Source organism: Salmo salar, chromosome 16 (assembly GCF_965601325.2).
Source record: "Salmo salar chromosome 16, fSalSal1, whole genome shotgun sequence".
NCBI classification, from domain to species: domain Eukaryota; kingdom Metazoa; phylum Chordata; class Actinopteri; order Salmoniformes; family Salmonidae; genus Salmo; species Salmo salar.
Window position 1 is genome coordinate 44,477,933 of NC_138306.1, and position 26,272 is coordinate 44,504,204.

General features: G+C 43.3%; 1 protein-coding gene across 4 annotated transcripts in view; it reads right to left on the reverse strand.

The window, feature by feature from the left end:
- LOC106573897 (3',5'-cyclic-AMP phosphodiesterase 4C) overlaps positions 1 to 26,272 on the reverse strand; it is a 153,633-nt gene that overhangs the window by 15,287 nt on the left and 112,074 nt on the right. For 3 of the 4 annotated variants that reach the window (XM_014149336.3, XM_082962743.1, XM_014149341.3), the window contains 6 exons: positions 14,896 to 15,087; positions 14,469 to 14,510; positions 13,840 to 13,876; positions 13,505 to 13,634; positions 12,245 to 12,357; positions 1,250 to 1,343 (listed from right to left, as the gene is read on the reverse strand). In XM_014149336.3, the coding sequence (XP_014004811.3) occupies positions 1,250 to 1,343; positions 12,245 to 12,357; positions 13,505 to 13,634; positions 13,840 to 13,876; positions 14,469 to 14,510; positions 14,896 to 15,087 (608 nt within the window). The remainder of the gene's footprint in view (positions 1 to 1,249; positions 1,344 to 12,244; positions 12,358 to 13,504; positions 13,635 to 13,839; positions 13,877 to 14,468; positions 14,511 to 14,895; positions 15,088 to 26,272) is intronic. The other variant, XM_045697294.2, reaches the window with a different exon arrangement.

Consider the following 26,272-nt stretch of genomic DNA (forward strand, 5'->3'; position numbering starts at 1 on the left):
CCAAAACAAAGGATCTCTGCTGTTACGTGACACTTCCTACGGCTCCAATGGGCTCTCAGAAGGCGGCAAAAAGCTGAATCGTGGCTTTGCAGGCTCTGGCTGAAAAAAAGTAGCGCGTTTGGGTAGTGGCTGGTTACAGTACTGTGAGACTGAGGCGCGTGCCCGCGTCGACCGAATGCTTTGTTTTCTTTCCTCTGTTTACCTAAACGCAGATTCCCGGTCGGAATATTATCGCTTTTTTACGAGAAAAATTGCATAAAAATGGATTTTAAAACAGCGGTTGACATGCTTCGAAGTACGGTAATGGAATATTTAGAATTTTTTTGTCACGAATTGCGCCATGCTCGTGACCCTTATTTACACTTCGGATAGTGTCTTGGAACGCACGAACAAAACGGCGCTATTTGGATATAACGATGGATTATTTTGGACTAAACCAACATTTGTTATTGAAGTAGCAGTCCTGGGAGTGCATTCTGACGAAGACAACAAAGGTAATCAAACTTTTGTAATAGTAAATCGGAGTTTGGTCAGGGCTAAACTTGGTGGGTGTCTAAATGGCTAGCCATGATGGCTGGGCTATCTACTGAGAATATTGCAAAATGTGCTTTCACCGAAAAGCTATTTTAAAATCGGACACCTCGATTGCACAAAGGAGTTCTGTATCTATAATTCTTAAAATAATTGTTATGTTTTTTGTGAACGTTTATCGTGAGTAATTTAGTAAATTCACCGGAGGTTTGCGGGGGGTATGCTAGTTCTGAACGTCACATGCTAATGTAAAAAGCTGGTTTTTGATATAAATATGAACTTGATTGAACAAAACATGCATGTATTGTATAACATAATGTCCTAGGTGTGTCATCTGATGAAGATCATCAAAGGTTAGTGCTGCATTTAGCTGTCTTCTGGGTTTTTGTGACATTATATGCTAGCTTGAAAAATGGGTGTCTGATTATTTCTGGCTGGGTACTCTGCTGACATAATCTAATGTTTTGCTTTCGTTGTAAAGCCTTTTTGAAATCGGGCAGTGTGGTTAGATTAACGAGAGTCTTGTCTTTAAAATGCTGTAAAATAGTCATATGTTTGAGAAATTGAAGTAATAGCATTTCTAAGGTATTTGAAAATCGCGCCACTGGATTACACTGGCTGTTGCGTAGGTGGGACGAATTCGTCCCGCCTAGCCCTGAGAGGCTAGCCATTGCAATGCCAGTTCAGGAGCCATACTTAGAGTGCTGTTGTCACTCACCTAGGAAAGTGCTGGCGATGAACTCTGAGACTTGGTTTCCTGACCGGCTGGTTTCCGACAACTGGGTGAGCTCTCTGTTCAACATCCTTTTGAACTGGGAAACAAAATCAGACACAACGACAAGCATCAGTGACACGAGTTCATACATGGAAATACAGTGTGGAAAGTAGAACATACAGTTGAAGTTGGAAGTTTACATACACCTTAGCCAAATACATTTAAACTCAGTTTTTCACAATTCCTGACATTTAATCCTAGTAAAAATTCTCTGTTTTAGGTCAGTTAGGATCACCACTATTTTAAGAATGTGAAATGTCAGAATAATAGTAGAGAGAATTATTTATTTCAGCTTTTATTTCTTTCATCACATTCCCAGTGGGTCAGAAGTTTACATGCACTCAATTAGTATTTGGTAGCATTGACTTTAAATTGTTGAACTTGGGTCAAACGTTTTGGGTGGCCTTCCACAAGCGTGCCACAATAAGTTGGGTGAATTTTGGCCCATTCCTCCTGACAGAGCTGATGTAACTGAGTCAGGTGTGAAGGCATCCTTGCTCGCACACGCCTTTTCAGTTCTGCCCACAAATGTTCTATAGGCTTGAGGTTAGGGCTTTGTGATGGCGACTCCGATACCTTGACTTTGTTGTCCTTAATCCATTTTGCCACAACTTTGGAAGTATGCTTGGGGTCATTGTCCATTTGGAAGACCCATTTGCGACCAAGCTTTAACTTCCTGACTGATGTCTTGAGATTTTGCTTCAATATATCCACATAATGTTCCTGCATCATGATGCCATCTATTTTGTGAAGTGCACCAGTCCCTCCTGCAGCAAAGCACCCCCACAACATGATGCCGCCACCCCTGTGCTTCACGGTTGGGATGGTGTTCTTCGGCTTGCAAGCCCCCGCCTTATTCCTCCAAACATAACGATGGTCATTATGGGCAAACAGTTCTATTTTTGTTTCATCAGACCAGAGGACATTTCCCGCAAAAGTACGATCTTTGTCCCCATGTGCAGTTGCAAACCGTAGTCTGGCTTTTTTTAATGGCGGTTTTGGAGCAGTGGCTTCCTCCTTGCTGATCGGCCTTTCAGGTTATGTCGATATAGGACTTGTTTCACTGTGGATATACCGTAAATTCCGGACTATAAGCCGCAACTTTTTTCCCAGGTTTTGAACCTCGTGGCTTAAACAATGACGCGGCTAATATATGGATTTTTCCCGCTTTCATTAGCATGAAGCTTTCATTAGACCAATGAAATTGCCGAACGGGTTAAGGTCAAACAACTTTTTTGTTTACTGTTTAGATTAAATCGAGCGCTCTCAAACTTCCCATCATTCTGATTATGGTAGTCATTTTGTCACCCTCATGGCAAAGACACGGAGAAATGCATATGATGCAGCTTTCAAGTTGAAGGCAATTGATCTGGCTGTTGGAAAAGGAAATAGAGCTGCTGCACGGGAGCTTGGTCTTAATGAGTCGATGATAAGACGTTGGAAACAGCAGCGTGAGGAATTGACTCAGTGCAAAAAGACAACTAAAGCTTACTGTTAATTATTTATTTTTTGTTACAAGCCGTGTTTCGTTAAAGCCTATTTATTTTTGTTACAAGTCGTGTTTGGTTAAAGCCTATTTATTTTTGTTACAAGCCGTGTTTCGTTAAAGCCTGTGTAAAGTTAATTTGTTTCAATGTACCGGTAGGCACCTGCGGCTTATAGACATGTGCGGCTTATTTATGTTCAAAATATATATATATTTTTTAATTCAGTGGGTGCGGCTTATATTCAGGTGCGCTTAATAGTCCGGAAATTACGGTAGATACTTTTGTACCTGTTCCTCCAGCATCTTCACAAGGTCCTTTGCTGTTGTTCTGAGATTGATTTGCACTTTTCGCACCAAAGTACATTCATCTCTAGGAGACAGAACACGTCTCCTTCCTGAGCGGTATGACGGCTGCGTGGTCCCATGGTGTTTATACTTGCGTACTATTGTTTGTACAGATGAACGTGGTATCCTTCAGGCGTTTGGAAATTGCTCCTAAGGATGAACCAGACTTGTGGAGGTCTACAATTTTTTTTCTGAGGTCTTTGCTGATTTATTTTGATTTTCCCATGATGTCAAGCAAAGAGGCACTGAGTTTGAAGGTAGGCCTTGAAATACATCCACAGATAGACCTCCAATTGACTCAAATTATGTCAATTAGCCTATCAGAATCTTCTAAAACCATGACATAATTTTCTGGAATTTTTCAAACTGTTTAAAGGCCCAGTCAACTTAGTGTATGTAAACTTCTGACCCACTGGAATTGTGATACAGTCAATTATAAGTGAAACAATCTGTCTGTAAACAATTGTAGGAAAAATGACTTGTGTCATGCACAAAGTTGATGTCCTAACCGACTTGCCAAAACTATAGTTTATTAACAAGAAATTTGTGGAGTGGTTGAAAAACGAGTTTTAATGACACCATCCTAAGTGTATGTAAACTTCCAACTTCAACTGCACTTCAGTAGAACAAGTGTACTAGCAGTAAAGTTCCTATCATAATATAATGTGGAAAATTTGAAATTAACAAAACCAAATGAGTGTTCAAAATGGCAATAAAGTAGATTTTTAAATTCTGTTTGGTGTGATTTCTCGCACCACACTCAAGTGTCAGGAGTAACTAACAAGTAAATAATATGACAGTAGTGATTTCCTTGATCCCCCTCATACTGAATAACATGTTATGTTATAGAAAAAGACAAGTGTAACATGGGATAGAGTAATAGAAGTCAATTATATCAATAAGACCAGAAAATAAATCCAAAAATATGTATTTAAAACAAAACAATCATTCACTTCTTTCATGACACAACCTCATACCCTAGTCTATTCAGTGCATCACATTGGAGGGCACAAGGACTGGAACAGTGTTTTCAGCTGGGCTCGAACCATTATAAATCACTAACCGAACATAGCAGGCCTAAAAGAATCGCCTGACACTAAATCCCCTACATACTGGTCTTGACCAGAAAAAAAAAGCTGTAGGGGGAGGTTCTCTTCTGCACTGTTCAACCAATCTAGTATATGTGGAGGAGGAGTTAAGATGGAGCATCGCCTTGTTAACATCCAAAAGCGGAAGTCGCGTCCCAGGCTCTCTTTCTATTTCCCCTGTTGATGGGGACTCGGCAGAGGCTTTGTAATCACACACGTGGGTAGGGGACAAACCACCGTATAAGGTCTTAAAGGAGACATTGCATGTACACAGACAGACAGACATACAGGAAAGGGTAGTGTACTCAGAGATTTGTAGACACTAACACACTCATGCACATACACCCAATGGAACAGGCATGTGTGTACACACACAGGCATGTGTAGACTAAATAATATGCAGTTTTATCAAATCGCACTGACAAAATATGCAAAATCACAGACATCCAAATACATACTGTGTCCTACAGTACACCAAAGCACACTTCTTGTCATCCAGTTAAGTTTGCACTGCAGTAACAGAAAACGACATCCTGACACACACATTCCTGTGCACTCACCTGTATGAGCGTCCAAAACATAGAAAACAAAGTGACGTAGGGCATTCCAGTGAACACATGTTGAATGTCAAAAACAAAGACGAGTGAGCAGCAGAAACCAACTTTGGTGAATAAAATCCAGTAGCAGATTGTACAGGTCTATTTTATTTTTTTATTTCACCTTTATTTACCAGGTAGGCCAGTTGCGACCTGGCCAAGATAAAGCAAAGCAGTGCGACACAAACACAGAGTTACACATGGAATAAAGAAACGTACAGTCAATAATACAATAGAAAAAAATCTATATAGAGGGTGTGCAAATGAGGTTAGATTAGGGAGGTAAGGCAATAAATAGGCCATAGTGGCGAAGTAATTACAATTTAACAATTATACAATGGAATGATAGATGTGCAGAAGATGAATGTGCAAGTAGAGATACTGGGGTGCAAAGGAGCAAAAAAATTATAAATAACAATATGGGGATGAGGTAGTTGTATGGGCTATTTACAGATGGGCTATGTACAGGTGCAATGATCTGTGAGCTGCTCTGACAGCTGATGCTTAAAGTTAGTGAGGGAGATGGGAGTTTCCAGCTTCAGTGATATTTGCATTTTGTTCCAGTCATTGACAGCAGAGAATTGGAAGGAAAGGCTTGCCAAACGAGGAATTGGCTTTGGGGGTGACCAGTGAAATATACCTGCTGGAGCGTGTGCTACGGGTGGGTGCTGCTATGGTGACCAGTGAGCTGAGATAAGGCGGGGCTTTACCTAGCAAAGATTTATAGATGACCTGGAGCCAGTGGGTTTGGCGACGAATATAAAGCGAGGTCCAGCCAACGAGAGCATACAGGTCGCAGTGGTGGGTAGTATATGGGGCTTTGGTGACAAACGGATGGCACTGTGATAGACTGCATCCAATTTGCTGAGTAGAGTGTTGGGGGCTATTTTGTAAATGACATCGCCGAACTCAAGGATCGGTAGGATAGTCAGTTTTACGAGGGTATGTTTGGCAGCATGAGTGAAGGTTGCTTTGTTGCGAAATAGGCAGTGGATTCTAGATTAAATTTTGGATTGGAGATGCTTAATGTGAGTCTGGAAGGAGAGTGTACAGTCTAACCAGACACATAGAATATGTGGAAAATTACAAATACATTGGGGGGGAAAAATTATTTGATCCCCTGCTGATTTGTACGTTTGCCCACTGATAGAGAAAGGATCAGTCTATAATTTTAATGGTAGGTTTATTTGAACAGTGAGAGACAGAATAACAACATAAATATCCAGAAAAACGCATGTCAAAAATTTTCTAAATTGATTTGCATTTTAATGAGGGAAAGAAGTATTTGACCCCCTCTCAATCAGAAAGATTTCTGGCTCCCAGGTGTCTTTTATACAGGTAACGAGCTGAGATTAGGAGCACACTCTTAAAGGGAGTGCTTCTAACCGCAGCTTGTTACCTGTAAAAAAGACACATGTCCACAGAAGCAATCAATCAATCAGATTCCAAACTCTCCACCATGGCCAAGACCAAAGAGCTCTCCAAGGATGTCAGGGACAAGATTGTAGACCTACACAAGGCTGGAATGGGCTACAAGACCATCGCCAAGCAGCTTGGTGAGAAGGTGACAACAGTTGGTGCGATTATTTGCAAATGGAAGAAACACTAAAGAACTGTCAATCTCCCTTGGCCTGGGGCTCCATGCAAGATCTCACCTCGTGGGGTTGCAATGATCATGAGAACGGTGAGGAATCAGCCCAGAACTGCACGGGAGGATCTTGTCAATGATCTCAAGGCAGCTGGGACCATTGTCACCAAGAAAACAATTGGTAACACACTACGCCGTGAAGGACTGAAATCCTGCAGCGCCCGCAATGTCCCCCTGCTCAAGAATACATATACATGCCCGTCTGAAGTTTGCCAATGAACATCTGAATGATTCAGAGGACAACTGGTGAAAGTGTTGTGGTTAGATGAGACCAAAATGGAGCTCTTTGGCATCAACTCAACTCGCTGTGTTTGGAGGAGGAGGAATGCTGCCTATGACCCCAAGAGCACCATCTCCACCGTCAAACATGGAGGTGGAAACATTATGCTTTGGGGGTGTTTTTCTGCTAAGGGGACAGGACAACGTCACCGCATCATTTGACGGGGCCATGTACGGTCAAATCTTGGGTGAGAACCTCCTTCCCTCAGCCAGGGCATTGAAAATGGGTCGTGGATGGGTATTCCAGCATGACAATGACCCAAAACACAGAGCCAAGGCAACAAAGGAGTAGCTCAAGAAGAAGCACATTAAGGTCCTGGAGTGGCCTAGCCAGTCTCCAGACCTTAATCCCATAGAAAATCTGTGGAGGGAGCTGAAGGTTCGAGTTGCCAAACGTCAGCCTCGAAACCTTAATGATTTGGAGAAGATCTGCAAAGAGGAGTGGGACAAAATCCCTCCTGAGATGTGTGCAAACCTGGTGGCCAACTACAAGAAACGTCTGACCTCTGTGATTGCCAACAAGGGTTTTGCCACCAAGTACTAAGTCATGTTTTGCAGAGGGGTCAAATACTTATTTCCCTCATTAAAATGCAAATCATTTTATAACATTTTTTGACATGCGTTTTTCAGGATTTTTTTGTTGTTGTTATTCTGTCTCTCACTGTTCATATAAACCTACCATTACAATTATAGACTGATCATTTCTTTGTAAGTGAGCAAATGTACAAAATCAGCAGGGGATCAAATATTTTTTTCCCCCCACTGTACCTAAGTCAGAACCGTCCAGATTAGTGATGCTGGACGGGTGGGGAGGTGCGGGCAGCGATCGGTTGAAGAGCATGCATTTAGTTTTACTTGTATTTAAGAACAGTTGGAGGCCACGGAAGGAGAGTTGCATGGCATTGAAGCTTGTCTGGAGGTTAGTTAACAGTGTCCAAAGAAGGGCCAGAAATATACAGAATGGTGTCATCTGCGTAGAGGTGGATCAGAGAATCACCAGCAGCAAGAGCGACATCATTGATGTATACAGAGAAAAGAGTCGGCCCAAGAATTGAACCCTGCGGCACCCCAATAGAGACTGCCAGAGGTCCGGACAACAGGCCCTCCGATTTGACACACTGAACTCTGTCTGAGAAGTAATTGGTGAACCAGGCGAGGCAGTAATTTGAGAAACCAAGGCTGTTGAGTCTGCTCTTAAGAATGTGGTGATTCACATAGTCGAAAGCCTTGGCCAGGTCGATGAAGACGGCTGCAAAGTATTGTCTTTTATCGATAGCGGTTATGGTATCGTTTAGGACCTTGAGCATGGCTGAGGTTCACCCATGACCAGCTCGGAAACCAGATTGCATAGTGGAGAAGGTACGGTGGGATTCAAAATGGTCGGTGATCTGTTTGTTAACTTGGCTTTCGAAGACCTTAGAAAGGCAGGGTAGGATAGATATAACAGGAACAGTTTGAGTCTAGAGTCTCTCCCCCTTTGAAGAGGGGGATGACCGCGGCAGCTTTCCAATCTTTGGGGTTCTCAGACGATACGAAAGAGAGGTTGAACAAGCCAGTAATAGGCATTGCAACAATTGCGGAGGATACTTTTAGAAAGAGAAGGTCCAGATTGTCTAGCCCAGCTAATTTGTAGGGGTCCAGATTTTGCAGCTCTTTCAGAACATCAGCAATCTGGATTTGGGTGAAGGAGAAATGGGGGAGGTTTGGGCAAGTTGCTGTGGGGGGTGCAGGGCTGCTGACTGGGGTAGGGGTAACCAGGTGGAAAGCATGGCCAGCCGTAGAAAAATGCTTATTGAATTTCTCAATTATCGTGGATTTATCTGTGGTGACAGTGTTTCCTAGCCTCAGTGCAGTGGGCAGCTGGGAGGAGGTGCTCTTATTCTCCATGACTTTACAGTCTATCCAATGAGTTTCATCACAAACTGACAGTCCTTACGTCCCAGATTGAAAGAGATCAAACAGCAATCAGTCAAAGTCGAGGTTTCCCCGTAGCTCTGAGCTTAGTAAGTGGGACAGATGGGACATGGGGGACGGGCGGTGGAGGGTAAGGGGACAGAGATAGTACAGCTAGGTGCAGGGCACCAGAGCACATGGCTCACTGCTGCTCCATCCTCCACCATCACACACTCAACGTAAACACAGAGACTGAGTGAGAGAGGGAGGGAGGGCAAGAGAGAAGGAAGAGTATAAAGCCTAGTCTCTCCTTCCCTGTGTGTATCTCCCCTTCAACTGCCTACGTGCGGGATGCCCTACAGCCAATCCGCAACAGAGGCTGGGTGGATGTGAGGGATCTGATTGGTTGTGTGTGTGTAAAGGGAAGGGGAGTGTGAGAGGTGGGGGCTGAGAGAGAGAGAGAGAGAGAGAGAGAGAGAGAGAGAGAGAGAGAGAGAGAGAGAGAGAGAGAGAGAGAGAGAGAGAGAGAGAGAGGGATGCATAATGCATTCCGGAGGAGCAGAATGGAAAGAAGGGACTTGAACCAATGCGAATGGTTTAAATGGAAGGGATGGGCTCCATTCATGTGCTGGTGTGAGTTAGTGTCTGAATGGGAGGAGGGAGTGTGTATCAGTCCAATACACTTTAACTGAGTTTGGTGGTAAGAGTGCTTTTAGCTTTGCTGGCCCATGATCTCGGAACACTTTGCTGAAGGACTTAAAAACTAGATCATTTAATTCTGATAGATGATTTTAAATCCCATATTTGAGGGCTGATTGCTCAGATTGCTCAGGTTTTTACACCTGCTCCTTTAAGCTGTGTTATGCACTTTGCACTGTTTTAACTTCCATTCATAGTTAGGTTTTATGTTGTGTGTCATGTGGAACTAACTATGCTGCTTTCTTCGCCATGAACAAGAGATGTCAATAGAATTTAAATAAATAAATGCCCTCTGTATGCCCAAATATTATGCACAGAGGGAGAATGCAGCAGCAGTTCAACTTCCTGAATCTGTAAAAATGTAAATAGTGCAATGCAATGAGAACTGAGCTACTTGTTGGAGGGTCCAATCACAAGTAGGAGGTCATATATATTAGACAGAGGAAGTGACCTGTGGGAAATAACTTTCCCTTGACTTTGGCAATACAGCTGTTATACTATGCCTTTTCCAAAATATATGGCACCTGCTGTGTAAAGCCACTTTGACTATGAGATGGCAGTGAACCATATGACAATCAACCAACCACTGTTTTGATGCATTGAGGACAACAGCGTAGGTTACACAAGGAACTCAATTCCCTAATATAATATTCAGGTTAAGTATAGCTTCACTTTGTAAATCCTAAACATAAGACATGTGATCGACATGAACACAGAGCGATGTGATGCTGATGAGAGATGCTGTGCAATCCCCGGGTGCAGTATTAAAAGGCTGCAGCCCACAGCAGGTCTCTGGAGACAGTCATTCTGTAGCCCTTTGACAGTCTCTGCCAAGCCCAAACAAATAAAAGGTAGTGAGTGTACCGTGCACATGGTCTTCAAGTGATGTGTGGCAGTGGTCTCAGCCACAGCCAATCCTAGAGCTACAGCAAGGGCTTAACGTGAAGTAATATCCACGCTTTTCGGATCTATGTCCTTTTGCGCACAAACTCCTCATTTCAGTATATACAGTGCATTCGGAAAGTATTCAGACCCTTTGACTTTTTCCACATTTTGTTACGTTACAGCCTTAATCTAAAATTGATTAAATCATTTTTTTCCCTCATCAGTCTACACATAACACCCCATAATGACAAAGAAAAAACAGGTTTTTAGAATTTTTTGTAAATGTATTAAAAATGTAAAACTGAAATATCACATTTACACATTTAGTATTCAGACCCTTTACTCAGTACTTTGTTGAAGCACCTTTGGCAGCAATTACAGCCTCGAGTCTTGGGTATGACGCTACAAGCTTGGCATATCTGTATTTGGGGAGTTTCTCCCATTCTTCTCTGCAGATCCACTCAAGCTCAGGTTGGATGTTTGGATGGGGAGCGTCGCTGCACAGCTATTTTCAGGCCACTCCAGAGATGTTCGATCAGGTTCAAGTCCAGGCTCTGGCTGGGCCACTCAAGGACATTCAGAGACTTGTCCTGAAGCCACTCCTGCGTTGTTTTGGCTGTGTGCTTAGGGTCGTTGTCTTGAGAGCATTGTGATGGGTTGCACCACTGCCTGGTATGGCAACTGCTCGGCCTCCGACCGCAATGCACTACGGAGGGTAGTGCGTACGGTCCAGTACATCACTGGGGCCAAGCTTCCTGCCATCCAGGACCTCTATACCAGGCAGTGTCAGAGGAAGGCCCTAAAAATGGTCAAAGACTCCAGCCACCCTAGTCATACACTGTTCTCTCTGCTATTGCATGGCAAGCGGTACCGGAGCGCCAAGTCTTGGTCCAAGAGGCTTCTAAACAGCCCCAAGCCATAAGACTCCTGAACATCTAATCAAATGGCTACATCAAATGACTATTTTACAATGCTGCTACTCTGTTATTATCTATGCACAGTCACTTTAATAACTCTACCTACGGGTACATATTACCTCAATTACCTCGACTAACCGGTGCCCCTGCACACTGACTCTGTACCGGTATCCCCTGTATATAGCCTCGCTATTGTTATTTTACTGCTGCTCTTTAATTATTTGTTACTTTTATTTCTTTTTTGTTTTAGGTATTTTTCTTAAAACTGCATTTTTGGTTAAGGGCTTGTAAGTAAGCATTTCACTGTAAGGTCTACACCTGTTGTATTCGGATCATGTGACAAATACAATTTAGTTTGATTTGTTGGAAGGTGAACCTTCGCCCGGTTCTTTGGTCCTGAGCGCTTTGGAGCAGGTTTTCATCGAGGATCTCTCTGTACTTTGCTCCGTTCATCTCTCCCTCGATCATGACTAGTCTCCCAGTCCCTGCCTCTGAAAAACCTCCCCACAGCATGATGCTGCCACCAGCATTATTCCATTTAAAAATGATGGAGGCCACTGTGTTCTTGAAGACCTTCAATGCGGCAAAACATTTTTGGTACCCTTCCCCAGATCTGCGCCTCGACACAATCCTGTCTCGGCGCTCTACGGACAATTCCTTCGACCTCACAGCTTGGTTTTTGCTCTGACATGCACTGTCAACTGTGGGACCTTAAAGGTGTGTGCCTTTCCAAATCCAATCAATTGAAGAAACATCAAGGATGACCAATGGAAACAGGATGCACCTTTGCTCAATTTTGAGTCTCATAACAAAGGCTCTGAATACTTATGTAAATCTCTAAAAAAATACAATAAAAAAATGTCTAAAATCCTTTTTCGCTTTGTCATTATGGGGTATTGTGTGTAGATTCATGAAAAAAATTGAAAAAGGCTGTAACGTCATAAAATGTGGAAAAAGTGAAGGGGTCTGAATTCTTTCCGAATGCACTGTAGATGGAGATAAGATTTTTCATTAACCAGACCTATATCTTTGCTATTCTTCAAGCAATCATTCCCAGGATTTTACAGTAGATGAGGCTCAGTTCAAATGCAACGCAGCTCACCTTGTTGGAAGCCATCTCACTGACTGAGTGACGGGTCTGCAGGGTCTCCAGCTGGTCCAGACACCAGTCCAGCTCCTCCAGTGTCTCCATGGCCAGCTTCTGGTAGGGCTCCTCTGAGGGGGCCAAAGGTCAGACTACTATTAAAGCCCTGAGAGAGCATTTGTTCTGATCTCTGCTGCTAAAAAAAATACATTCAAACTTAAAGAATTTCAGTGAGTGCGTTTTTTTCCTTTCTTCAAGTAAAAGCCCATCAGAGACCATCCCATCCAGACCCTAGACTTACCAGACTGAGACCCAGATCCAAATCCTCAAACAAGGCCCAATCAGTAGATCACTTTCTCTTTATTTTACCATAGTCCCACTGTCAAGGACTGTTCTCCTGTGGTCAGTTATCAGGCCCCAGACTGTATTTTATTTTGTTCAGGGGCAGAGCGACAGATTTTTACCTTGTCAGCTCGGGGATTCGATCTTGCAACCTTTCGGTTACAAGTCCAACACTCTCACCACTAGGCTACCAGCCACCCCCAAAATCACTGGACAGAAGGCTGTGTGCTGTCTTTCACTTCGAGTCACTAACGTCTAACGCAAGCTCTGTTTTTAAATCAAGATTGGCTCCATTTCAAACCAGAGACTATAAAATTCATTGTGTTGACTTTCATTGAATATTTATTCTGGTTTGTTACACCCTGAAGGCACAGTGATGCCGAAATGTACCCAATAAACGGCTGGGAATTTATAGAGTGTGCGACTCTTTATTTTTATAGCTTATAGTTTATTCTCCATTAGACAGCACCTCTACAAAAAATGATTTTCTCTGTTTTTTATTTGGTTTCTTATCAGTGAAAACTAATTCTCAAACCACGGTTGCTTCAAATGCTACAAACGTCCTCCTGAGTGCTTGTATTGAGCTATGGCATTTTGGGTTGACATAGAAACTAGGACCAGTGTTTATATTTGTCAACAGCCCCAACCCCCCCCCCCCCCTCCAAAAAAAGGGAAGGAGAAAGAATGTATGCCTTGTTGTTGTCCTCTTCACATTCTCACTGCACTGCCCTTATCAATGTAAAGCTGACAGATTACAATAACAGCAATTGTGGCAGTAGCATCAAACAAATCTTATGTAGGTCTGTATTTTCAGTTCTTGAGAACTTGTTATTTTTACAGGGTGAAACAGACACTAGGGAACAAGAATCGGCACAACAGGCAGATTCTTGTTGTGAAGTCATGTAAGAGGTAAGATCAGATGAGTATAATACTGACCTGTTATGCTTGACTTGGTGTGGGTAGGTATGGAGGGAGGGTTGCTGCCTGATGGTCGCCTGTTGGGCCGATCTTGCAGATGAGTTATGTAGGCAAAATTGCTTCTGACTGTTCGGAGACTGGCAAGCACCTAAAGAGAAAGGTTGGAGGACAGTGTTATGTTGCATTATGACCATCAAATTGATTTCCAACGCTCAACATCAGGAATTCATACCAGCACACACACACACACACACACACACACACACACACACACACACACACACACACACACACACACACACACACACACACACACACACACGAGAGAGAAAAAGCATGAACATAGCACTAACCTGTGCAAATGGTGTTACAATCATGTCTTCTCCATGTCTGAAATGACAGAAGAAAAGAAAAACACTTGGTTAGAGACGAAACCTTCAACAAACAGGTGAAGAACAGAATAAAAGGTTAATATTAATATACAATACATATAATGGGGCTCTATGGTACTCAATGGGCATCTTAACTGCAACCTGAACACCCTCATGTCCTGCATCAGTTAACACATTGGACACAGAGAGAAAATAAGTGACATGCACACAACTGACTGTGGGAGAACCCTGGGAAAACAGACATAGCCCTTTGGAACTGTGCTGTGGGGGAATCATCATGCACATAATGTGTTGTCTTGGGGTCAAGCCTTTCTGTGGTTAAGATAATAGGCCTCAGGCTATTCATGCAGCACACATACTGTAGCAGGCTCAACTCAGATGCAAGGACTGTGGGGCTTTTCTTTTTGGGATGGTTTGGGAGGAAAGGGTCTGAGGGGTATGTATGTATGGGCGGGGTGGTGTTCAGCAGGAGGGTGTGGAGGGGGTTAAGGGGTTGGTGAGTGGAGGAAGTGTCTGAAACCTGCAAACGCAGTGGAACAGTCCTTAAAGGAGAAGTAAAAAAGAAAACATTTGTCACGCATGTCTCTCACCGCGGCAGCCAACCGACTTCCCAGTGCTTCAAGCCCTCTTCCCTTTAAAGACATAGAGAGTCCAGTGACTAAACTAGACATGTGTAAAATAACCTCCAGAAACAAACATCAACAATACAAGACTGTTAGACTTAATTCAATTGACTTTAAGGTTGAGTCTTTAGGGAAATCTGTGGAAACATAGTTGAAGGGTTAGCGATGTCATAAATATGGAGAGAGTAAGTGAAGTATTGGTAGGTGAAATATCAGGGGTGGGTGGAGAGCAACAAAGAGGCAAAGAGAGAGACAGAAGGACGGAAACAGCAACATAGTGAGTGAGAAAGAGAGAGAGGGAGAGAATAAGAAAGATAGAGAGAGGAAGAAGAAAATGACCTGGAGAAGGTGTTAGGAGGAGGATCACACATCACATTGGTCCAATGCTACTTACAGCTCACTGGCCGTGGAGGAGTTGCGGGACATGGCTTTGGGCGAGAGGTCGAAATCTGAGTCGGAGCGATAGAGGAAGGACTCGCGGCGCTGGCTGTGGGGGTAGTTGGCCTGTAGGACCAGGCCGGAGCTGGGGCTGACCTGGGGGTCCAGGGGACTGCGCCCCACCGACAGCCCATTCTCCACATCAAAACTAAGGGAGAGGCAGAAGGGTTGGATTCATGTTTTGGGTGTCTTTCAGTTTGTTCAGCAGTGACATACTGGCATTGTCATCACAGAAAATGATAAGGGCCATCAATGTCAACATTATGGGGACAGAAGGTAGAGCGAAGGCAAGATTCATGTTAATAGGTGTCTGGACCAGCGGAGCAGGAAGACAGGACGACATTGTCCATTCATTTATTGTGTACAGTATGATGTCAGAGTCATGGAAGTCTGACAAGATTTGTGAATCAGAAATCATCAGTTTTCATCATCAAAAAAACCCGACCAATCACTGCCTGCCTCATTGCTAATACACAGTATATTGAGTATAAAAAAAGAGCTGACTTAGTGATCTGCCACCCTCAACACCCACACCCATTACTTTAACTCAAATCACACTAGAGTCAGCACTGACTTCACAACATACACTACCAGTCAAACGTTTGGACACAGCTACTCATTCAAGGGTTTTTCTTTATTTTTACTATTTTCTACATTGTAGAATAATAGTGAAGACATTAAAACTATGAAATAACACATATGGAATCATGTAGTAACCAAAAAAGTGTTACACAAATCAAAATATATTTTATATTTGAGATTTTTCAAAGTAGCCACCCTTTGCCTAGATGACAGCTTTGCACAAAAAAACGTTTTTTGTTGCTGTATGATTCCATAAGTGTTATTTCATAGTTTTGATGTATTCACTATTATTCTACAATGTAGAAAATAGTAAAAAATAAATAAAAACCCTTGAATGAGTAGGTGTGTCCAAACGTTTGACTGGTAGTGTACGTCATCAGTGCGTTCTTCCTCTCCCTCTCTCAGGCTTGCTTAAGGCACCTATCCACCCCTGCAGCCAGATCCTGAGCTAAAAATATCAGGGTGATCAATCCATAGCCATCCAATCTCATAATGATGCTGACTTGGGGAACCTGTTTCCAGATGCACGTCAGGCCCAGGAGGCTGCCAAGAAAGCTGCAAGGATTCTTGTGAGTGTCTTGGTGTGGTGTGTAGTTTCTTTGGGTAACACAGAAAACGCAGTGTGTGAACAGCTAGAAAATACATTGAGGTCTGTTTGATGGATGAGTGGAATTCCACATTCCTTTTCATATTTTAAGAACGTTTTAAGACACTAAGTTAGGAGATCAGAGGTGGAGAAAGGCAAGTGCGAGAAACAGCGGGAAAGCTGGACGTGAGAATTGAACCCCAGTCTCTGGTGGGAAGTTGGATACACGACAGTATGTGTCAAGAACAGGGAGTGTTAATAATAATAATAATAAATACCATTTAGCAGACGATTTTATCCAAAGCGACTTATAGTCATCTATGCATACACTTTACATATTGGACTTTGCACCAGCAAAGTATAGTTGATACAGCAGTGACTTTACACATACAGCAGAAGTTCTAATAGTACATTACTCTCCTCCTTTAGGCTCACTAGTAATGTGACTATGTCTGATCTCTGTGTCTAACTCCAGAAGAGAGTTGTTCCAGGGCGATGCCACAGTAAATGAGCGACAGCTGCAAGGTCGGGCTGAGGTGGAGTTGGAGAGAGTGGTTCTAAGAATAGCCCTCTATCATTGATGGGGGACATGTGAGAGGGCTATACATAGCCCAAAATATACTGCATGCCCCCTGGCTGGAGTCTCATATAATTACATTAGGCTGAAGCCCTCACCCCATACGGTACATACCCTTTCACTTGACTTCAAGTTCAACTCAAATCAATGTTTATTGGTGGTGTACACAGTTTAGCAGCTGTTATAGCGGATGAGGCGAAATGCTTATGTTAATAGCTCCTAACAAGGCAATAAACTGTCAAACAAATAAAATGTAAGAAAATAAATATACAAAATTGCACATATTCTCATGCTATTGACCAACACATGATTCTTTGCAAAGCACTGTGTAGTTTGTCAGAGTTACTTTTCAGTTGAACTATTGTTGCATGTCTCCAGAGCACCTGCAATAACCACCTCTGGATGTGCATTTCACTTACTGACTCCTCTCACAAAAGCAGTCAGATATGGAACTGTGTGTATGGGGTGTTGTATGCATTCTTTATACTAAATACAGGACAATGATGCTTAGTATTTTGTGTAAATTAACATTTAAAAACCAGCCTGCATCATACTCGGGAAGTGATTGACATCAGTGATCAGAAGCAATGACTGAATTAATTGTTTAACCAATGTTTTCTTATTTTTTTTCCATTTTGGCTTGTGACTCCTGCATAGCCTACTGTACTGTACTGGAATTAGCTGTGCAGTGTGTATTTTTAGCTGAATTTGGCAGTCCAGCAATAGCAGTAACTGATAAATTAATGTTACGTAATCAATTCTCAATGAAGCCCCCTGATTCATGTGAAGATTGAAAAGGGAGAGAAAGAAAGAGGGGTTGTTCCACAAAATGAGTGCCTTTCGTGTCCCTTTGATATTTTAAGTAGAAATTGTGCACCAATATTGAATTTTAAAACCCCGTTATATTTAATTAAGTGCCCTTTAATATGGAGAATTCAATAAATCAGATTTTTTTAATATGAATAAAGACTTGCTAAAGTGCCAAAATTCAGCATTTTGACATGTCCCTCCGTGCACCCTCTGTGACTTCTAGGAAGATTTTAACTCGCTTAATCCCAAAATGTCTCCAAGTTTTTACCATCATTGTAAAGTCCTTGCTATTTTGATGCTTTCAAAAAGTAATTTCTGAAGATGATTTATGTGATTAATGATTAATGATTCCTTTTAAGGTCAACAGTATGTGAACTCTTGTTTTAATACGGTGAAACCATTCCTTTTAAAATATATCTTTTTAAATAAATATTGAACATTTAATATTAAAATCATAGTGTAAAAGCAGGTGAGCTGGTTCTACTCTTTTTGGACATTTCCTGGTGTTTTGTTGGGAAAACTGAGCAGGTCGAGCAGAACACGCTGTTGTGGAAAATTCAATCCAAAAATTAAGGCATAGACTATTTAATTGTATAATACAAATATTATTAATCAAGCAGCTGCAGGGGAGATCTACCTCTGATTTCACAGGGAAGAACTCCAAGAGTAAATGGTTACATGTCCCTTATATAGTGGGAGCTGATAAAACAATCATACTGTTACACAACAGATATTTTATACAAGCAACCGTTCCGGAACACAATGGCCTTGTATTAGAGTGCAGACATACCAGGAGTCTATGAAAGGCATAACATCAGTCCAACACAGAACATATCCCTTGAGAAATCGCAACAGCTCACCCAAATTCCACCACTACAACGTCAAACCTGTTAACAATAGATAGACAGGCTAGAAATGTTTTAACAATTTATTTTATTTTGTGAAGCCTCCATTCAATTTCCCCTCCCTGTTGCACACAAGCTTTCATTCCCCCTGTCACAAGGGGACTTATGGCTGATTTAAGGTGAAATCCTCAACCCTGTCACGGTCAACTTTATTTGGCACTTAGCATAGTAATTTTTTTATTCCACCTCTTGAGATGGGAGAATATGTTTTTTATGAAGTTGAACATCTGCTCTTTATGATAGAATGTTGAAATTAAGTGAAATCAAAACATTTGGGGGGACTAAGTTACATATCTCACAAGACACCGAATAGGTGGAACGACCCTGAGAGATAGAAAGATAGGTTTGCATTTGGAAGGCTCAATGCAGCGCTTTAACAAGCTCCACCTGATTGGTGGGGAAAGCTCCAGGGGGAGGGGCTGCCGTATAAAACGTCAGTGCCAGGGCTTGCCTTATTACCCCACTTCTCCTCCCCTCATCCCTTATTGTCCCACCTCTCCTTACTGCCTCTCCTTCCTCCCTTATCCCTCCCTTATGACCCCACCTCCCCTCCCTCCCTTATTCTCACGCCTTCCTTCAAGTAATTTTCAATGATGCGTCCCCACTGAGCGATTTGGGCTGGCTCTGATGGTGGGATGGCATCGATCACGAGGACAATGGAGTCAGCAGCTATAAATAGTAAAGAGGTGGGTGCTGCCGGTGTAAAGGACATCACGCTGCTTGCTTAGCGAGTACCACTTCCTCCTGATTCAGCTCACACCGAGGCTCGAACCCAGGACCTCTGCCTTGCTTGAACATGTGACCGCACTACTGAAGCGTCTTACCATTCTGCGCCACCGAAAAGTTACCAATTCGGCTGCGTATGTGGCCACACTTCAGGCTGAGGAGTAAGTTTCACAAATCCCCATGTGCTACATTGGCCTATGAGTAGACCTCAAGGTGGAAAGAAGAGAGAACCCCCCCCACCGAGATGGTTTCTTACCATTAATACTGTAAATATTCATGCAGGGCAGGCTGCTGTTTGACAACATCGAACAGCATTTAGTTTTACTCTTTTGGAGAGAAAAATGAAATATAAAAAAGTTAAAAAGCTCAATTGTGATAAAATACTCACGGTGCCCTATATGTACTGTAAAAGACTGCACAGACACAACATGCAGAATGGGGAAACAGACTACTCTAATGTCATGCCATTGCAGTCTCATCACCTGGGTATGTCTGTGGGAAATACAGTTTTTTAACAGATAAACATGCCTCTCACTCATCATTGGAAAAAAACTGAAATAGCCCCGAAAACAGCTCACAAGTGAAACAAAAGTCACCTATTAAAACTGAAACCCACGTCATTCAAATGATATGTCAATGTTTGAGTAAATTACCAGAGCCTGAAGCTTGGGGAGGTCAGAGTGTACTAATGGACTGTGGCTAAACTCCTTTCCAGCTGCAGACAGCTTCTCGTCTCTGGAATCTCGCAACAACGTTCCCACTTCCATAAACAATACAGTGTGGTGGACAAAGTTGCATATTTTTCCAAGAAAACAGGCTGAAAATAAACAGGGGCTAAGCTCAAGAAATGACACCAGGAAATACCTGGGTTTATCAGACTGAGTGGGAAGACAAGTGTTCCTATCGGTGGTGTTCATACGGTTAGTTACCTCTACTGGAAACAGAATGGGCTTCCGAGTGTCCGGTAGCACAATCTATTGGGGACAGAAATAACAGATCTCTGTGCCAGTCAGTGCATGTTCCCCAGCACACCAGTGTCTCTATACAGAGAGCACAGAGCAATGTGACCACTGTTTAAAATACAGTTGAAGTCGGAAGTTTACATACACCTTAGCCAAATACATTTAAACTCAGTTTTTCACAATTCCTGACATTTAATCCTTGTAAAAATTCCCTGTCTTAGGTCAATTCGGATCACCACAAGAATGTGAAATGACAGAATAATAGTAGAGAGAATAATTTATTTCAGCTTTTATTTCTTTCATCACATTCCCAGTGGGTCAGAAGTTTACATACACTCAATTAGTATTTGGTAGCATTGCTTTTAAATTGTTTAACTTGGGTCAAACGTTTTGGGTAGCCTTCCACAAGCTTCCCACAATAATTTGGGTGAATTTTGGCCCATTCCTCCTGACAGAGCTGGTGTAACTGAGTCAGGTTTGTAGGCCTCCTTGCTCGCACACACTTTTTCAGTTCTGCCCACAGAGGATTGAGGTCAGGGCTTTGTGATGGCCACTCCAAAACCTTGACTTTGTTGTCCTTAAGCCATTTTGCCACAACTTTGGAAGTATGCTTGGGGTCATTGTCCATTTGGAAGACCCATTTGCGACCAAGCTTTAACTTCCTGACTGTGGTCTTGAGATGTTGCTTCAATATATCCACATAATTTCCCTTCCTCATGACGCCATCTATTTTGTGAAGTGCACCAGTCCCTCCTGCACCCCCACAACCTGAAGTGCCACCAGGTGCTTCACGGTTGGGATGGTGTTCTTCGGCTTGCAAGCGTCCCCATTTTTCCTCCAAACATAACGATGGTCATTATGGCCAAACAGTTCTATTTTTGTTTCATCAGACCAGAGGACATTTCTCCAAAAAGCACGATCTTTGTCTTCATGTGCAGTTGCAAACCATAGTCTGGCTTTTTTATGGCGGTTTTGGAGCAGTGGCTTCTTCCTTGCTGAGCGGCCATTCAGGTTATGTCGATATCGGACTCGTTTTACTGTGGATATAGCTACTTTGTACCCGTTTCCTCCAGCAACTTCACAAGGTCCTTTGCTGTTGTTCTAGGATTGATTTGCACTTTTCACACCAAAATACATTCATTTCTAGGAGACAGAACGCATCTCCTTCCTGAGCGGTATGACGGCTGCGTGGTCCCATGGTGTTTATACTTGCGTACTATTGTTTGTACAGATGAACGTGGTACCTTCAGGCGTTTGGAAATTGCAACCCAAGGATGAACCAGACTTGTGGAGGTCTACAATTTTTTTCTGAGGTCTTGGCTGATTTATTTTGATTTTCCCATTATGTCAAGCAAAGAGGCACTGAGTTTGAAGGTAGGCCTTGAAATATACTGCTCAAAAAAATAAAGGGAACACTTAAACAACACATCCTAGATCTGAATGAAAGAAATAATCTTATTAAATACTTTTTTCTTTACATAGTTGAATGTGCTGACAACAAAATCACACAAAAATTATCAATGGAAATCCAATTTATCAACCAGTGGAGGTCTGGATTTGGAGTCACACTCAAAATTAAAGTGGAAAACCACACTACAAGCTGATCCAACTTTGATGTAATGTCCTTAAAACAAGTCAAAATGAGGCACAGTAGTGTGTGTGGCCTCCACGTGCCTGTATGACCTCCCTACAACGCCTGGGCATGCTCCTGATGAGGTGGCGGATGGTCTCCTGAGGGATCTCCTCCCAGACCTGGACTAAAGCATCCGCCAACTCCTGGACAGTCTGTGGTGCAACGTGGCGTTGGTGGATAGAGCGCGACATGATGTCCCAGATGTGCTCAATTGGATTCAGGTCTGGGGAACGGGCGGGCCAGTCCATACCATCAATGCCTTCCTCTTGCAGGAACTGCTGACACACTCCAGCCACATGAGGTCTAGCATTGTCTTGCATTAGGAGGAACCCAGGGCCAACTGCACCAGCATATGGTCTCACAAGGGGTCTGAGGATCTCATCTCGGTACCTAATGGCAGGCAGGCTACCTCTGGCAAGCACATGGAGGGCTGTGCGGCCCCCCAAAGAAATGCTACCCCACACCATGACTGACCCACCACCAAACCGGTCATGCTGGAGGATGTTGCAGGCAGCAGAACGTTCTCCACGGCGTCTCCAGACTCTGTCACGTCTGTCACGTGCTCAGTGTGAACCTGCTTTCATCTGTGAAGAGCACAGGGCGCCAATGGTAATCTTGGTGTTCTCTGGCAAATGCCAAACGTCCTGCACAGTGTTGGACTGTAAGCACAACCCCCACCTGTGGACGTCGGGCCCTCATACCACCCTCATGGAGTCTGTTTCTGACCATTTGAGCAGACACATGCACATTTGTGGCCTGCTGGAGGTCATTTTGCAGGGCTCTGGCAGTGCTTCTCCTGCTCCTCCTTGCACAAAGGCGGAGGTAGCGGTCCTGCTGCTGGGTTGTTGCCCTCCTACGGCCTCCTCCACGTCTCCTGATGTACTGGCCTGTCTCCTAGTAGCGCCTCCATGCTCTGGACACTGCGCTGACAGACACAGCAAACCTTCTTGCCACAGCTCGCATTAATGTGCCATCCTGGATGAGCTGCACTACCTGAGCCACTTGTGTGGGTTGTAGACTCCGTCTCATGCTACCACTAGAGTGAAAGCACCGCCAGCATTCAAAAGTGACCAAAACATCAGCCAGGAAGCATAGGAACTGAGAAGTGGTCTGTGGTCCCCACCTGCAGAGCCACTCCTTTATTGGGGGTGTCTTGCTAATTGCCTATAATGTCCACCTGTTGTCTATTCCATTTGCACAACAGCATGTGAAATTTATTGTCAATCAGTGTTGCTTCCTCAGTGGACAGTTTGATTTCACAGAAGTGTGATTGACTTGGAGTTACATTGTGTTGTTTAAGTGTTCCCTTTATTTTTTTGAGCAGTGTACATTCACATATACACCTCCAATTGACTCAAATGATGTCAATTAGCCTATCAGAAGCTTCTAAAGCCATGACATCATTTTCTGGAATTTTCCAAGCTGTTTAAAAGCACAGTCAACTGAGTATGTAAACTTCTGACCCACTGGAATTGTGATACAGTGAATTATAAGTGAAATAATCTGTCTGTAAACAATTGTTGGAAAAATTACTTGTGTCATGCACAAAGTAGATGTCCTAACCAACTTGCCAACACTATAGTTTTGTTAACAAGAAATTTGTGGAGTGGTTGAAAAACTAGTTAATGACTCCAACCTAAGTGTATGTAAACTTCCGACTTCAACTGTATATCTGGAATTCCAGCCAGACAACAGGTAATACAAGTTTGTACCTCTATTTCAGATGTTGCACAGTCGTTTCCCTCTTACAACATGGAGAATATGTATCATGTAATTACTTGACACACAAATATTAAACCAATCGTGCCATTCTGCTGTATAAACCTTGTTAATCAATCATCTCTTATTACAGTATGTTGGGTGTTCTAAGAACTTCTATGAGATGTTCTGTGTATGTATCACAAAGGTCACAGGCAGGTCATGAGGTAGACAGATGCATCATAACTGGTGGTGGTGATCTTAGTATTGTCATTTTTCTCAGGCTCTGACGTCAGTTGGTTTGTCCTCTCCCTTCTCTTCGAGTCTGAACTACAGTCAGAACTCATGGGAGACAGGACTCTCTGTATATCACTGTGGCACACTAGCCATCTGGGGAGACCACCGGCACACACACACAGGCAGGCGATCACACACACACACACACACACACTTAGTGCCTACTAATTACTAAAAGACTATCCTATACTGAACAGGATCTGTGTCACTGATACGTCATCTGGTCTCCGCAAACACAAAAGACAATCCTCCACGTTTCCTTTCCTCTTCAGAGTAAATTCAAAGAAGCATTCAGGTCGATGTCATTCAAATAAAGAAAGAATAGACATTAACGTCTTAACCTAATAAAAAGCAGTCAGGACCAATGTTCCCTCTAAGCTGCGGGCGGGCGCCCAGCTCCCCCGAGACTGCCGCGCAGCAGAAGAAATATCAGCCGATGCAGAGAAGCACGAGATTGAACTTTACTCAACTTTCTAAAGTGTTCCCCCTTTGTTAACACTATCAACGTTTCCCTTTACTGTGGAAATTGTGATCGAATCAATGCAATATTAGCCACTTTCAATGCAACATACCGAAACAAAAAGAACTATGTAAGACTTATTAGTATGCAAAATTAACTATGCAAGAGATTTTTTTGTAGGCAGAATGCATCGGAGTATGATTATTTTGCATCGACAGAGAAGACTCAGGCCCGTACTCTACACAGACTGGTGCGCCATAACCAATCAGAGCTGCAGTAGGCCTATATGCAAATAGACCAGTGTCATATGGATCTGTGCCATTCACTTTGAACTGGACTATGTTTACAGCATGAGTGGTGGTGAGTAGATGCGCTTGTTTTGAGATCAAAGTGAGAGCTACATGTAGTGACTTGTGCTCATATGTAATAATGTCAAGCCCTGCATGTTTTTTTCCATGTACGCTGAACGACAGAACAGCTATTTCCATGCTACAATGTTATGGGATTTATTTTCTTCATTAGGTTTTGATGGTAGGCCACTGGTAGTCCTACATTATGATCAGATAGCCACAGTAGCTTACTTGGCCACTGTTAAAACTAATTTAAAGTGGGTACATCCTCAGTGTTCACAGTACATGCAAGCCAGAAGTTGCACAGAATTTTCACAATGTTCAAATTTGCGCTCACCAGACCTGAAATTTAGAAACATTTATAGGGAACATTGTTCAGGACCCAGGTGCAGATGACTAGATGGAACTTGTCAGTTAGTATGGATCCAACCTCAGCCACTGAAAATGTGGGTTTGGTGACCCCCTTCGCTCCTGCCCAGACCAGTGCGAGGCCTGTCTCCTGCGATTGACACCAGCTTGGCAGCACTGCGGTGTTCATGGGAACCCCAGAGATCCGAAGGGACCTTTACTTTTGTTCTGTGCCAGAGACAGATGTTATTGCCAACAGAGTGGGCTCCCAGAAGATGACACAGCGCCTGGAGTCAAAAGTCATATCTCCCCCCTCCTGTTTTTTTTCCGCATGGCGTGAGAACCAGCTCCGGGGGCCTCGCCGACCTATGACAATCAAAGTGTGTGTGTGTATGTGTGTGTGTGTGTGATGTGTGTGTGTGTGTTTTTTTTTGTCTCTGCGATGTTCCCGGGGGTCTGGTAGCAGAGAAAGTTGGAAAACAGAGGATTGGACCTTTTTTAGTGTTTGTGTGTGCTCCTGGTGATGCGTAAACTCTGTGTATCGGTTGGAAAGGGGGCACCTGGTTTGGGAAGGGGGATGTTAGTGTTGCACCCCCCACACCATTGTGCTTGACCTGACACCCGCAGCAGAAGCTAGCTAAGGACCATGTCACCTCCACCTTACCCTACACCCTTGACCCACTACAATTTGCATACCGCCCCAACAGATCTACGGATGACACAATCACCGCTGCACTGCACACTGCCCTATCCCACCTAGACAAGAGAAATGCCTATGTAAGAATGCTGTTCATTGACTACAGCTCAGCCTTCAACTCCAAGCTCATCCTAAACTCAGGGGCCTGGGTTTGAACCCCTCCCTGTTCAACTGGATCCTACACTTCCTGATGGACCGACCCCAAGTGGTGAAGGTAGACAACAGCACCTCCGCCACGCTGATCCTCAACACATGGCCCCACACATATCTCCCTTAATCATCAAGTTTTCTGACGAGTCAACAATGGTAGGCCTGATTACCAATAATGACGAGACATCCTACAGGGAGGAGGGGAGAGCCCTGGTGGAGGGGTGCCAAGAAAATAATCTCTCTCTCAACGTCAACAAAATGAAGGAGCTGATAGTGGACTAAAGGAGACAGCAGTAAGAGCACACCCTCATCCACAGACAGGGCCACAATGGAGAGTTAAAAGCATCAAGTTCCTTGGAGTGCACATCACTGACAACCTGAAATGGTCCCTTCACACAAACAGCGTGGTGAAGAAGGCGCAACAGCGTCCCTTCAACCTCAGGAGAAATTCGTCTTGGTCCCCAAAACCCTCATAAACTTCTACAGATGCATCATGGAGAGCATCCTGTCGGGCTGGTACGTTATTAAATAGTACCCTCAAAACACTATTCT